At 40.4% G+C, this 14,268-nt stretch overlaps 2 protein-coding genes across 2 annotated transcripts; both read left to right on the top strand.

Annotated features, from left to right (window-relative positions):
• The first annotated feature begins 1,282 nt into the window (after positions 1–1,282).
• Positions 1,283–4,252, top strand: mterf1 (mitochondrial transcription termination factor 1). The gene is made up of 2 exons (XM_084080091.1): positions 1,283–1,369; positions 2,940–4,252. Exon 2 carries the CDS (start codon positions 2,980–2,982, stop codon positions 4,135–4,137), a length of 1,158 nt encoding a protein of 385 aa, XP_083936217.1. The 5' UTR covers positions 1,283–1,369; positions 2,940–2,979; the 3' UTR covers positions 4,138–4,252.
• A 696-nt stretch (positions 4,253–4,948) lies between these two features.
• dus3l (dihydrouridine synthase 3-like) lies at positions 4,949–13,990 on the top strand. Its single transcript, XM_084079932.1, has 18 exons — positions 4,949–4,992; positions 6,078–6,183; positions 6,303–6,404; positions 6,506–6,602; positions 7,106–7,358; positions 7,573–7,918; positions 8,257–8,330; positions 8,496–8,585; positions 8,896–8,937; positions 9,166–9,318; positions 9,644–9,760; positions 9,851–9,916; positions 10,112–10,222; positions 11,457–11,553; positions 11,682–11,757; positions 12,111–12,299; positions 12,665–12,793; positions 13,728–13,990. The coding sequence occupies exons 2-18, from the start codon at positions 6,090–6,092 to the stop codon at positions 13,798–13,800; spliced, it is 2,109 nt and encodes a 702-aa protein (XP_083936058.1). The 5' UTR covers positions 4,949–4,992; positions 6,078–6,089; the 3' UTR covers positions 13,801–13,990.
• Positions 13,991–14,268: the final 278 nt, after the last annotated feature.

Here is a 14,268-nt window from a genome sequence, read left to right as displayed (position 1 = left end):
CCGTCTCCGGTCCAGTGTCCACTATTGTCTGAAAATGTCAGAAAAGGGCACTTTTCTGACCTCTGACCTCACTGGACGGCCCGCCACACTTTTTTTTACACCTCTCCCGCTTAGCGGAGAGTGTGGCAGTGTAGAGGGGGTCTCCCCGAACGCGTGTGTACTGTATGTCACAAGTGCTGGCATCGCCAGCCGTCTCCGGTCCAGTGTCCACTATTGTCTGAAAATGGCAGAAAAGGGCACTTTTCTGACCTCTGACCTCACTGGACGGTCCGCCACACTTTTTTTTACACCTCTCCCGCTTAGCGGAGAGTGTGGCAGTGTAGAGGGGGTCTCCCCGAACGTGTGTGTATGTCACAAGTGCTGGCATCGGCAGTCGTCTCCGGTCCAGTGTCCACTATTGTCTGAAAATGGCAGAAAAGGGCACTTTTCTGACCTCTGACCTCACTGGACGGCCCGCCACACTTTTTTTTACACCTCTCCCGCTTAGCGGAGAGTGTGGCGTGGTAGAGGGTGTCTCCCTGAACGCGTGTGTATGTCACAAGTGCTGGCATCGCCAGCCGTCTCCGGTCCAGTGTCCACTATTGTCTGAAAATGGCAGAAAAGGGCACTTTTCTGACCTCTGACCTCACTGGACGGTCCGCCACACTTTTTTTTACACCTCTCCCGCTTAGCGGAGAGTGTGGCAGTGTAGAGGGGGTCTCCCCGAACGCGTGTGTATGTCACAAGTGCTGGCATCTGCAGCCGTCTCCGGTCCAGTGTCCACTATTGTCTGAAAATGGCAGAAAAGGGCACTTTTCTGACCTCTGACCTCACTGGACGGCCCGCCACACTTTTTTTTACACCTCTCCCGCTTAGCGGAGAGTGTGGCGTTGTAGAGGGGGTCTCCCCGAACGCGTGTGTATGTCACAAGTGCTGGCATCGGCAGCCGTCTCCGGTCCAGTGTCCACTATTGTCTGAAAATGTCAGAAAAGGGCACTTTTCTGACCTCTGACCTCACTGGACGGCCCGCCACACTTTTTTTTGCAGTCCTTTGAACAGCATTTATCCATTTAGATAATGTTTTAATGTTTTAAAAAACGTTTTTGTTACACAGAAGCATGTGTTATATAGCTTCGTTTAAATGCTTAATTTATAGTTTTAATGTGCAAATGAACCGTTTTTCAATGATTTTCAATGGTTTCTTTTTACTCTAGAGGGTACTCTTATTCTGAAGAGATCGTCAACCGGAAGTCTTATTTCTGCTCCGTTATTTCTGCTCACGGAACACAGCTGTTTACATGATGGCACACACTAGCACAGTTCATACTTCATACCGTCATCTGGGGTGAATTTATTTTTAACTCTATGGGGGTGAAACGAAACACATGAGGTGAGTGAGTGTAATGATGTTGTTCTATTATTCATCACATTTTATTGAACTACTTTAACAATATCAGGCTAAGCCTATTGTTATTACCCCGGGATTAGGTAGACGAAACGGTAGCAAAATCTTATTCCACTTTCACTGTAAATTGACGCTAGAAGCTTTCACTGCAGACTGTTTAATCCTAGCCTTAGTTCAAGACTATCGTAGATGTATTTAATCGATTTTGACATTTGTATGCCTACGAGAGTATAGCGATCCCCCCCACCCCACCCCCCAGTACGCCCTGGGCGTGTACAAATGCAAAAATATAAGGTGCTGACCCGGTTGCCCAAAATGTTAACTAGCGGTCCGGAGTCTTTGTGCAATGTATTAGTCCATATTTTTCAATAAAGAAGTATTTTAATCCCGTCTGTGGCCGAACGCCATTCCCCCCCTTGTTTACTTCCTGTTTACATTGGGTGTAATTCCGGGTTTCACCGGATGCGTCTCGTCACTACCGCCCATTGGGAACTTCGGTCAGAACCGGCCACAGACGGGATTAAAACACTTCTTTATTGAATAATATAGACTAATACATTGCACAATGACTCCGGCCCGCTAGTTAACATTTGGAGCAACCGGGTAAGCACCTTATATATTTTCTTTGTAAATGTACGGAGAAGTACGGGCTTTACTGCTGAAAGTCCAGGGCGCATTGGGGGGTTGTCGCTAAGACTCGTAGATATAACAATGTCAAAGTCAATAAAATACACGATAGTCTTGATCTAAGGCTAGTTTAATCCAAGCCTTTAATGATACACTTATGATTATCATTATTATAAAAGCAAATACTCGACTGGTTGTTTAGACCTGACCCAAGACCGTGATGGTATCCAAGCAGGAATTAAACCCTGGGCAGTAGAGGGGAGGAGAATCAGCTGGGGGTCATCCTGGGATCTCAACCAACTGAGAGATTCCCTTGCATTTACAGTATATCGTTGGCTATGGTGCGTGTGTCATCCGAGTCTGGTTCCAGACGAATCTGCCAAAAGTTGCGATGAGACATCATATCCATAATGAGTGCCAAGCATTCAGTGATGTGATCGGACGTAGTATCGCGCAACTATGGCGATCTATTCAATGAACCTGTATGATGTGAAAGCCTTTTCTACATTATTATTACTCATTGTGATGGCAGCAGCCTTTACAGTTGGCTGTCCTCTGGTAGTATAAGACAATCCTAACCTACCCCCCCCCCCCTCTCTCTTTCTTCTTTAGTACATATTTTTCACTCTTCATACCAGTAACCTGTAAACTGATTGTATGACATTCTATAGTAGTGTGTATATCTGTCTGTCTCTTATATGTCATCATGATTTGTGTGCGTGGGGAACTCATTTGAAACAAGCTCAGTGCTTTTATGAGTCTTCCAGTTTAGTAGACCTCGTATTGTGAATTTGTACTTCCATGTACTGTTGTTCTCATGTCTTACTAAATAAAGTACATCAATCAATCAATCAATAGATTGTTTTTAAACGACTGCAATTACAAGTAATGCCATTAACTGTGAACCATATGTCATTTTCTCCCACAGATCATCATTGCCGTGGCTGTGACGGGCCTGCTCACTGAAAATGGCAGCATCACTTCGACTTAGGACATTCCTACATGTTCCTCGAGCATTGGCAGTGAAATGCGTCTTTGGCCACCTTCCAGTACAGCTAACTTCCCCCTGCCTTCGTGGGCTTTGCACTGTAACTCCCAATAAGAGTACGCCAAAGTCTGTGATTGGGTCAGAGAACAAATCGCTGCTTGAGAACCTGAATGTTATGGGGGTGGATTTGAAGAAGGTACGGAAGCGACAGCCTGGGGTACTTCGGAGAAACTTTACTAATGAGCAAGGTGTCGCTCAGTTCCTGCAGGGCAAAGGTGCCAGCAGCAGTGTGATCGCCAGCATCATATCTCGCTATCCCCGCTCCATCACTCGCTCAGACATGCACTTGGAGCAGCAGTGGGGTCTGTGGAGAACCTTCTTCGACAGTGATGAGGAGATTATACGCGTCTTGGATCGCTCTCCTGAGGCCTTCTTCCGCTCCAGCGACAACAAGAATTTGGAAAGCAATATACGATTTCTGACCTCACTGGGACTTAGTTCCAAAGACCTTCACCGGCTACTGACCACAGCGCCACGGACCTTCTCCAACACTGTGAACCTCAACAAGCAAATGGTGGAGCTCCTGGAGGATGTTTGTACAGAACTCGGTGGGGAGGATCCAGCGCATTTTGCAAAAACCGTCATTTCCAGAAATGTCTACATTCTCATCCGAAGCACAAAGAGAGTCAAGACAAACATTGACAACATTCAAACTTCTCTCAAGCTTAGCAACTCTGAACTTCTAGCTCTGCTGCAAGGTGCTGGGGCAGAAATCCTGGACCTCTCCAATGAGTATCTCAAAAATAACTTTGAAAGCCTTCAGCAGAAGATGGTCCTGCATGGTGGTCGGAAAACTGATGTTAAAAAGCTTGTACTCACCTATCCAATGGTGCTGTTCATTGGGTCGAATACATTGAGCTCCAAACTGGATTGTCTACTAGAAGGAGGAATTACATTGAAGCAAATAGTGGAGAAGCCCAGAGTTCTAGAATTCAGCACAAAGAATATTACAGGGCGACTAGTAGAGTTGCAAAGGTTGGGGTATGACTTTGAAAGGAATGGTATTAACATCTTGGACCTGAGTCGAAAGCGATTTGATGCAAAGATAGAAAGACTTACTGCTTCACCAGATGAGTGAATGTACATGTTGGACAACGCAAGATAATGTGGCAGGTTTTGTTTTTGCTTCCAATTATGACATACTGTATAAGGGTTGGATGGATTGACATTAAAACTTGTGCGCTTAAACACTGTTTCTGTTTCCTTGAATAACTTGATATAATTTCAATATATATAACTGACTGATTTTAAAATAAAATAAAGTGTTTTGTAAAATGTGTTCCAGTATTTCCTCTGGTGATTCTCATCCACTTGTTTTTTAGCCATGCAGTGGCCAAATAAGACATTTCCTACAAAATATGTCTCCTTCCATGAATTATTTTCAATGCCACGATAGAGGGAAAACAGCCGTCAGTGTAGTACTCACTTTTTTACTTAAGTAAAAGTATCAATATTGCAATGTAGAAATACTCTGTTACAAGTAAAAGTCTGGGATTGAGTTAAAGGCTGATCGGCTGTTTTCAAATGGCCAAAATGTATATAGGGCTGAAGTGGTTAATCTATGTTTTGTAATAATAATCAAAATCTACAAAACTAAAGTTTTCAAATAATAGTGGTGGAGTAAAAGTACAATATTTGCCTCAGAAATGTAGTGGAGTAGAAGAAAAAGTGCTGAAAATTGGATGTACTCCAGTAAAGTAAAAAATACCTCATAATTGCACTTAAGTAAATGTACTTAGTTACACCACTGATCAGAACCATAGACTGTATAAAAATAATACAAGATTGATCAGAACCAAGATTCCTTGATCAGAGCTCGAGTCGCTGTTCTCTTCCGCATGGAACCAATGTTTGGTACACGCGATACCACGGACCTTTAAAACAGTTGCGCAAGCACAACCCCACGCTGTGGTAATTTCCCACGAACATCCAGGTATTTACAAGGAATACATTCTATTCCACATGGTCTATCATTAGTGTTTGAAAAGCAGACATCCAATGTGTTGCTTAGATTATTGTTTGTCTACAAAATGTCATGCAAACGTTAACATCGGCTTATTTACAAGAAGTAGCCTATGAGCTAACGTGGTGACCCGTCGTCAGTGGACAGTACATTAACAAACATTAAAGCAATAATAAATTACCTTTAAATCAGACAATCTCAGTCTGCCCATGAACACTTACACAGTTAACGCATGCTTATGGTAGTTATTATGAATATAGCCTTCAACAATGTTTCTGCCTGCAATTCTCATGATGTTTATGAACACGATCCCAGTGTTTGAATACATAACAAATACATACTTTTCATCGTACATCATGAAGCTAATGTGACTTTTAAGATGTGTGATTGCCACATGTTTGTCCTTTTCTCTTCAAACGAACTCTTTGACTCATTCTGCACTTAGGTTTGGGAAATATTTGTTAATAAACAACTTTATGTTCACATTGTAGCCTATAATTGGTCCTCACTTGCTCATAAGATGTCTACAAGCTCTGTTTCAGAGAAGGCTCCTGTGGACAGTTCAGAAACCTGCCTACATGTGACATTGTTTTGATCATTTCAAACAAGATTTGAAACTTTAAAATCCATTTAATGAATGCAAGAACAATGGCTTCTATGTCAGTATGCTAAGTTAGCAGCATGCTGAAATAAAAGTTAGTTTTGCTAACTTTACAGGAAAAGAAAGGCTGTACTATTTATTTATTAGCTTGGATTCCCATCAATGATGTCATTGTGTCTGAACTGTCCATAGTCCACCAATGAGACGCAGTGAGTAGACAGAAATTGTGCCTTCTTATAGTAATGAGCATATACTTAAGTATGTAAGTTGAAAATGGATGAAGTACTCCTTTAATACCCTTGACAGTTGAATGCCAAATAATTCACGTATTATGTTTTATATTTATTTATCACACATTTCATTTGTAATGACATGCACTACATACCTACAGTTATACTACATCATGTTAAAAAAAAAAAAACATAAGGATACCATTATTTATCTGATATTTCAGAATTAAGGAGGAATGGAGAAAGACAGTGAGGGCGTAGAGAAAACGTCTCAAGAAGATGTTACGCGGATTGATGGGGTTGTGAAAGGCATAGCTGTCATTAAAAAAGGTATGTTTTATATTTCTTTATCACAAATTTGTAATGACATGCACTCAGCACATGACTTACATTTATCATACTTCATGTTAAAAAAGAGATAAATATACGTTTATTTTCTGATATTTCAGAAGAAGGAATGGAGAAAGACAGCGAGAGCGTAGAGAAAACGTCTCAAGAAGATGTTACGCGGGCTGATGGGGTTGTAAAAGGCATAGCTGTCATTAAAAAAGGTATTATGTTTTATATTTCATGCACTCAGCACATGACTCACATTTATCATACTTCATGTTAAAAAAACAGATAAGGATACCTTTATTTTCTGATATTTCAGAAGAAGGAATGGAGAAAGACGGCGACGGCGTAGAGAAAACATCTCAAGAAGATGTTAGCAAAGATGTTGCAAAAGGCATAGCTGTCATTAAAACTGAGTGAGTATGGTGCTTTCTGTCACTGTTGACAAAAATGTGTGTTCTTATTATTTTATATAGTTTTTTAATAAATAGTGCTTATGGGGAGACCCTGTAAGATGGCTACATTATGGGATCTAAAAACATTTCCACGACCCGTGCAAAATCAACCATGACTGTAAAAAAATTGATGTTCTGTATTCCAGTTGAATATCAAAGAGTGCCAACAAGTCTTACAGGACAAAAAATATATTATTTACTTCCCAATTCAGAGTCACTATCTGAACACATACACTACAGTACCTAGTTCATATGTTCTTGCTGTTAAGCTGTGCAAAGACTTACAGCTACAATAGTTGACATTGACTTATTGATGAGAAAGTCATGTAACTACAACAAAAATAATGTAAAACTGATGGTCGGCTAACTGTCCTAATCCTTGACACTTTATTGTGAGCTTTTAATTACATGACATGCAGCTATACTGATTTGGTAATGTGCTATAATTGTTCTTATGCTTGCAGATTCATAACAACCAAAGAAAAATTCCATGAATATGTAGATTCTAATGGGCAGGGCCCTAAAGGAGGAAAGGAGGAGGAGACAACAGAGGCACCTCTGGAGGAACCAGACGTGAAAAAACTCAAACTGGGTGCCGATGATGGAGATAAGGTGGGAAAGCCAGATGGCAAACGACTGCGGGGACAGAATAAATCAAGACCACACATGAAACCTAACAGCTATGATAACAAACGACTGTGTACATCAGTCATTCAGGTATGAATCCCAAACCATTAAGATTTATACTTACTTGCACATAGTGTTGCACACAGAAAATAGCCGATCTACAATCAATGTTGTAGCATGATTCTTTGGGAGCTTGTAGATCGGATATTGTTGGTGTGTGAACACAGTGTGCAACAAAGTTTACCAGTGATAATTGATTTTCTCACACTTTTAGTAATTTATTTTGTTTTATAAATCAATTTAGGAACGTGGGAATTGCTTATATGGAGACAAATGCAAATTTTTCCATGACATCGCAAAATACATGGCTGTCAAGCCTGCTGACATCGGCGAAAGCTGCTACCTCTACGACACCTATGGAAAGTGCTTCTATGGTCTGGCCTGCCGCTTCGCCAAGGCACACACTTCACCTGATTTCAAAAACATGGTGAATGAAGAACGCGTTAAGGCTTGTGAAGGCACGACTCCAGTGAAGAACACCTTGGATAGAGACCTCAAGAATCGACTCAGGAAGCGTTCGGTCTCCTTCAGGAAGTCAGCGGAGTACCTCAAAACAATTGCAAATGACAAGAATCAGGGAAAGCAGCATGGTATGAAGACAAAAGCCTCTGTCGTGTGGGCTAATCATGTCCAAATCCCAGCTGACTAGCATTCATTAACAACTTACTGTATAAATGAATGTGTTGCTCTGAATTATGAGATTGTATATCTATTCCCTCTAGCATTGATTTGTGCGCATAAGATCTCCTGGTCATCTCATGAGACAAATCAATCCTTATTTCATACAAGTAGAACAAATGCTGGTGTAAAGGGATACATAAAGTAGACGTGGCCATATGATGATTAAAGGCTATGGCATGATAAGATTCACGCAGGCTGTATATTCTCTGTTGACGCTGCTGATTTTTCAATGCTTTGTCATGCTCAGGTAATACAGTTGAAATGTCCACTCAGAGTCCTGCTGGTGAGGAACTACATGCAACAACTGCACCAGAGATGCAGGTACGTTTCACTAGTCACAGAGCCAAGTAGCCCTTAAAGCTGTTACATTTCCCAACTTTGCCAATAAAACAATAACAAACAGCTGAGCTTATCAAGATGTCAATATGTTGGTGTCATCAGGCGTAATGCAACATTTGGGAATGGTTTCCTTTTTGACCATCACAGGGCAGCCAGGATAAACCGGTTCTCATCAAGACTATTGGCCCCTTGACAGATGGCGATGTTATCAAGTTGCGGACCTGTGAAAAGAAGCAGGTATTTTTCACCCACCTCAACGTCCACAACATCTAATCAATGTTTCTTTGTCTGCACTCAATGATTTAATCAAATTCCATGCATTGCTAAATTAATGTCCATATTAACAAAGTACACAGTAAAATCCCCAGTGTTACTTTAACCCATTTGGTTTACAAATATATCCAAATGGACCTGTAATGGCCCATTTGGTTTCATTTGTACATTTTCCGTTACAAATGGATAAATATGAACACTATTTTTTTACTGTGTATGCATGTTGTCTTTATTGTTTTCAATTATAGTAAATCTATTTCACACTTTCCTCAAGGTTGACTTTCAAGACAAGCTCTATCTTGCTCCTCTAACAACAGTAAGTACTCATTTCTACTCATCCAGGTAATATATAAAGTTATTTAGATTTCAGCTCTTAAAAATATAGGTTATTAAGGTAATGGGCGTTTCTTTTGTCTAGACGGTAAAACAGGAATATTATATCTTGCTGATTTATCAAATGGATAGAACGTAATTCAGTATATGAACCACTTAAGCCTGATTTATCCCTAACATAGGGTTCAATCATTTTCTCTGTATCCCATAGTGTGGAAATCTACCTTTTCGCCGCATTTGCAAACGTTTTGGTGCTGACATCACCTGTGGAGAGATGGCCATGTGCACCAACCTACTACAGGGACAGGCCTCTGAGTGGGCCCTTCTGAAGAGGCATGAAAGTGAAGATGTCTTCGGCGTTCAGGTGGGATCATTTTAGGGGTTGTGCCTGTCTGAAACTCTTCATAATGGTCAAATAATTAGCAACGGTGTGTAATGTGTATGCGCTCCACAAAAACCATGTCCATAGAGTAGTAAGCAACAGTTGCATATATTTCACAGTGACAAAGCAAAATGGAGTATTTACTGAGGAACAGTAAATATAAATAAATATCCACACAGCATATTATGCAAAAATATACATAATCTTTCTCTCTGATGGTGATTGAGTTCCAATTTCCTTTCTTGTTGCAAAAAAGGAGATTTATGTTTTACTGAGTGGAAATATTTTCCTGAATTGTGTCCTCTAGGTGGAGGGCTCCTTCCCAGACACAATGACAAGGTGTGCAGAGCTAATCAACGACAATGCTGACGTAGACTTTGTGGACATTAACTCTGGGTGTCCCATTGATCTTGTCTACAAAAAGGTAAAAGTCAAACATTTGGTGCTTGGACAATATTAGCTGAAATCTCAGTGGCTGATGTTGTGAGTTATGACATGATGTTTTCCCCTGTAGGGCGGAGGATGTGGTCTGATGACACGGACAAAAAAGTTTGAACAAATCATCAGAGGAATGAACTACGTAAGTAACCCTTTTATGCAAGATGCACCTGTCATGGTGCTGGGAACACATCGATTACGATTATTAGTATTATTATTATTAATATTATTCTTTCTACCCAGGTAAACATTTTGCATTGAAACGAAACAGATTTATTTCAGATTTGTTACTTTTCCAAGTTTAAAGCCAGCTGACAACACTTTTTCCTTCCATAAGGTCCTTGATGTACCTTTGACTGTCAAGATCCGTACTGGTGTTCATGAGAAGTGCAACGTGGCTCATAAACTCATCCCAGAGATGAAGAAATGGGGCGTATCCATGATCACGGTAGGGCTCTTATAGTATTATCAAAGCAGCTATTTGCTGTGATAATTTCTATCCTAGGCAGAACCTCTTGATTACATAAACAACTTAATTTTGTTGAAATACCTTAGGTACAAACAGCTAAAGTTTCTGATACACATGTGCATACTTCAGAGACAAACTAAAAGCTGAGACACAGATTGTATTGTTAGTCTTTTGCACGTTTAGAAAGTATTTAAAGTGAATCATGTGTCCCAGTTCCTTCTATAGAACCCAGCCAATATATCGGTCTGGCTGATATATAACGGCCATTATTTGCCATCATTTTACGACAAGGTATCTGCAATTATGGTGTCGATGTGTTTTAACTACTTGAAACTTTACATCCCTATTTTGGAAATGTTGCAAAATTGAAATAGCAGATTACTCCCCCCTGTCAGGTGATAAGAAGCGGCCTGCTCACTCCTCATGCATTGAAGGAAGCATGAGCTCAGGATTACAGCTTAGGCATTGGCACTGGGTGAAAAAAATCGTGGGGGAAAAAAAATACCAGATTTACAAGCTCACAACATGTTGCGTTTTGTTATGAGCTTGTAAATGGGTTTTTAGAAATATTTTGAATAGGACTTAACGACCGCTTAAACCTTCTATTCGTAGTAAAACAGACCTGAGTTGCAACTGTACTTGGACCGTGTTTTTCTGTCTACACCAAATCTCAAAAATAGCCGATCTACAAGCTCTCAACAGGTCACAACGCAAGCTTGTAGATCTGCTATTTTTGGTGAATGTTCGCCCCTGAATAGGGATGCTGGGGTTCGATACAAGTAGTTAAGTTGTTAAAGGGGTATTGCACTTTAAACCACTTTTGGGGTAATTTTAACTTCTACTCAGGCTTTTGTGTGCTCCCCAGACAATTTTTAAGTTGCTTGATTCAATATTTAGATATCTGATATTATTTTTTTTATACACGTCCCCTTCCTATTTAAACCCATTATAGCGTCAAACTTCTTCCAAAATCCGAATCGGCATCATGCCTAACCACCAGTCTTTTAGAAGTGGCCGAGAGACCTGAGTGGCTGAAGTGAAAGATTCCATCAATCCTATCTTTTAATTTATTTTGTTGCTGTGCTATGAGATGAGATGTATGTAGAGGGATATTGATTTTCAACAGCACATTATATGAATCTAAATTCATTTACAGGGGTACCTTTTACAGGATGTGGATGTGACGATATGTAACAATGTTTTGTTTTTCCAGCTGCATGGCCGATCCAGGGAGCAGCGCTACACAAAGTTAGCTGACTGGGACTATATCAACTCCTGTTCCAAACTGGCTAGCCCTCTTCCACTTTTTGGTACATGGGCTGTTCTAGATTATGAAGCTACAAATACTCTATATATCTGTTATATTCTGTTGAAATAGAAACTGGTCAATGTTTTGATTTATCTTGTCTTTGGACTTAACTGTTATTTGTTGTTCTAGGGAATGGAGATGTTTTGTCCTATGAAGATGCCATGAAAGCAAGAGAAACTGGAGTGTCTGGCATAATGATAGCAAGGTTGGTACTTAACTTTTTCATGCATTGGTAATATGTCAAGTATATCATGGGTAAATTACAGAAATTATTTATTTTGGCCTTGAATAACTACAATGTAATGTATCATAATAATACAGACAATTTATGTAGCGCTTTTCTGAGTACTCAAAGTCATCAGCAATTTAGTTCTTGTCATGTCATCTTTGTGACAAATTCTGAAACTAAATATCTAATATCATACTTGCCAGCAGAATAACTCATAATTAACAAATGGCCAAAACATGACAAATATGTACTTGTCAAACTGACTAAAAATATAGAAGATACATTTAGTCCTATGGTCCAAGTTGAACATTTTCTGCCATCTTCCATAGGGGTGCACTCATCAAGCCCTGGATCTTTACTGAAATCAAGGAGAGGCGGGACTGGGACATCTCATCCAGTGAGCGAATGGACGTCCTCAGGGATTTCACTAACTATGGCCTTGAACACTGGGGTTCAGACACACAAGGCCTGGAGAAGACCCGCAACTTCCTCTTGGAATGGCTTTCATTTATGTGCAGGTGGGTCGTTAAATCTGGAATGTATTAATTATTTTTGCAGCAATGAGTATTATTATTATTAATCCGTTTCTGTATAGTAATGGAGTCCAGCAAGCAAATGAAAATGTAAGACAGAATAAGACATGTCTGCGATCTTACTTACTTTTGACAGATACTACACTGGAAGACACATAGTCTATCTCTAGCTGAAGAATTATCCATTATAGTCTATCTCTAGCCATGAAGAATTATCCATCAAATAATGTTCAAATACAATTGTCTTGATGTGCAAAACTAATGTTGCTAATGTGACTTGAGAATCCTCTAGTCATCAATAGCCTGAGGCCATCACACAATGTCTCTGTCTCTTACTATCTTATATGTAGATACATACCCGTGGGGCTGTTGGAACGAGTGCCTCAGAGGATCAACGAGCGACCTCCCTTCTACATGGGCAGGGATTATCTAGAGTCTCTAATGGCTAGTCAACATGTTGATGACTGGGTAAAGATAAGGTAATAATAATATGAATACACAGGAAAATCTTGAATTGTAATGTAATAATAATATGAATACACAGGAAAATCTTGAATGGTAATGTAACTTCATGGCCGACAGGCATGGCGAACAACACTATGTTTTACACCCTGTCCGTCCGTCCGTCCATCATTCTGTCTGTGAACAGCTAATCTCCGGCACCGTTGGCCTGATTGCAGCGAAACTGTGCACACACACTTCCTGGATGCCAGAGCAGAACCTCTGACCCTACATGGGCCTGTTATAGCACCAGATTTTTGAAAAACATTGTTTTGACAGTACTCCTACAGAATTTGTCCCAAAATCACACAAATCGGTACACATTATCTCTATAGTCATTAAACGAAACGGGTCTTTCAGATTTTTCATATTCCATCCTGATTGGTTAAGATTGGCTTCCAAAGTTTGCAGGAGTGCTCCGTCATTGTCTCCGCCAGGCCGAAAGGCGTGGCCGAGACTATGTTTTGCACCCTGTCCGTCCGTCTGTGTGTCCGTGTGTCCGTCTGTGGACAGCTAATCTCCGGCACCGTTGGCTTGGTCGCAGCGAAACTTTGCTCCTGGAGGCCAGAGCTGAACCTCTGCCCCAAATTTTTCACATGGGCCTGTTATAGTGCCACCAGGAGACCGATTTTTGCAAAACACATTTTTGACAGTACTCCTACAGAGTTTGTCCAAACATCACACAATTGTGACCCAAGACGGATCCGTCTTATTTTTCATATTCCATCCTGATTGGAGAATTCCGAACATTGCTGGCCCACAATAACCTGCCTGACCTGGCGGAGACCTGTGCTCCGAGGAGCACTTTTTCTAGTTACAATAGTTTTAACTCGCCACTTCACAGCAGCTCAACTTAACATGTACTAGATGGACATCACTGTAACCATTTTTATGTTTTACCCTTTTTTCCAGTGAGATGCTGCTTGGACCCGTACCAGGGAATTTCAACTTCCTGCCCAAACATAAAGCTAATGCCTACAAGTGATACCTATTCTCTATATGTGCAAACCAGGCTTACATTTTGTATTTCTTTTTAATAAATTGTTTGAGAGGAAAAGGCTAATTACAGGGTTCCCATGGTCATTCAATTCCTGGAAGTATTTTGAAATGAGAAAATCTGTTTTTTGTTTTGGAAAATGTTTGGATATACTTAGTTTTTGGCTATTGATTTTGTTGTTAAAAAACATGTCCCAAAACATGTGTAACATGACGTGAAATATGTAACATGTTAAAATGTAGTGCTGCGCTGCACGAGCTGCGTGAGTGCGGACTAATTTATACAGGATGTATACAGGAAAGAACAGATCTACAAGCTGACAACACGATGCACCATGATACGTTGTTTGCTTGTAGATCTGTTATTTTTGTCACGTGACACCTTCAGTCTTTGGAGCATAGCACACTGGTGTAAGAGCCTCATTATTGCGCCGTATGATTGGTATAGGCCTGGAAA

The sequence above is a fragment of the Gymnoscopelus microlampas genome (genome assembly GCF_963454915.1).
Source record: "Gymnoscopelus microlampas genome assembly, chromosome: 15".
Lineage (NCBI taxonomy): Eukaryota > Metazoa > Chordata > Actinopteri > Myctophiformes > Myctophidae > Gymnoscopelus > Gymnoscopelus microlampas.
This window is presented reverse-complemented; position numbering and strand designations above follow the sequence as displayed.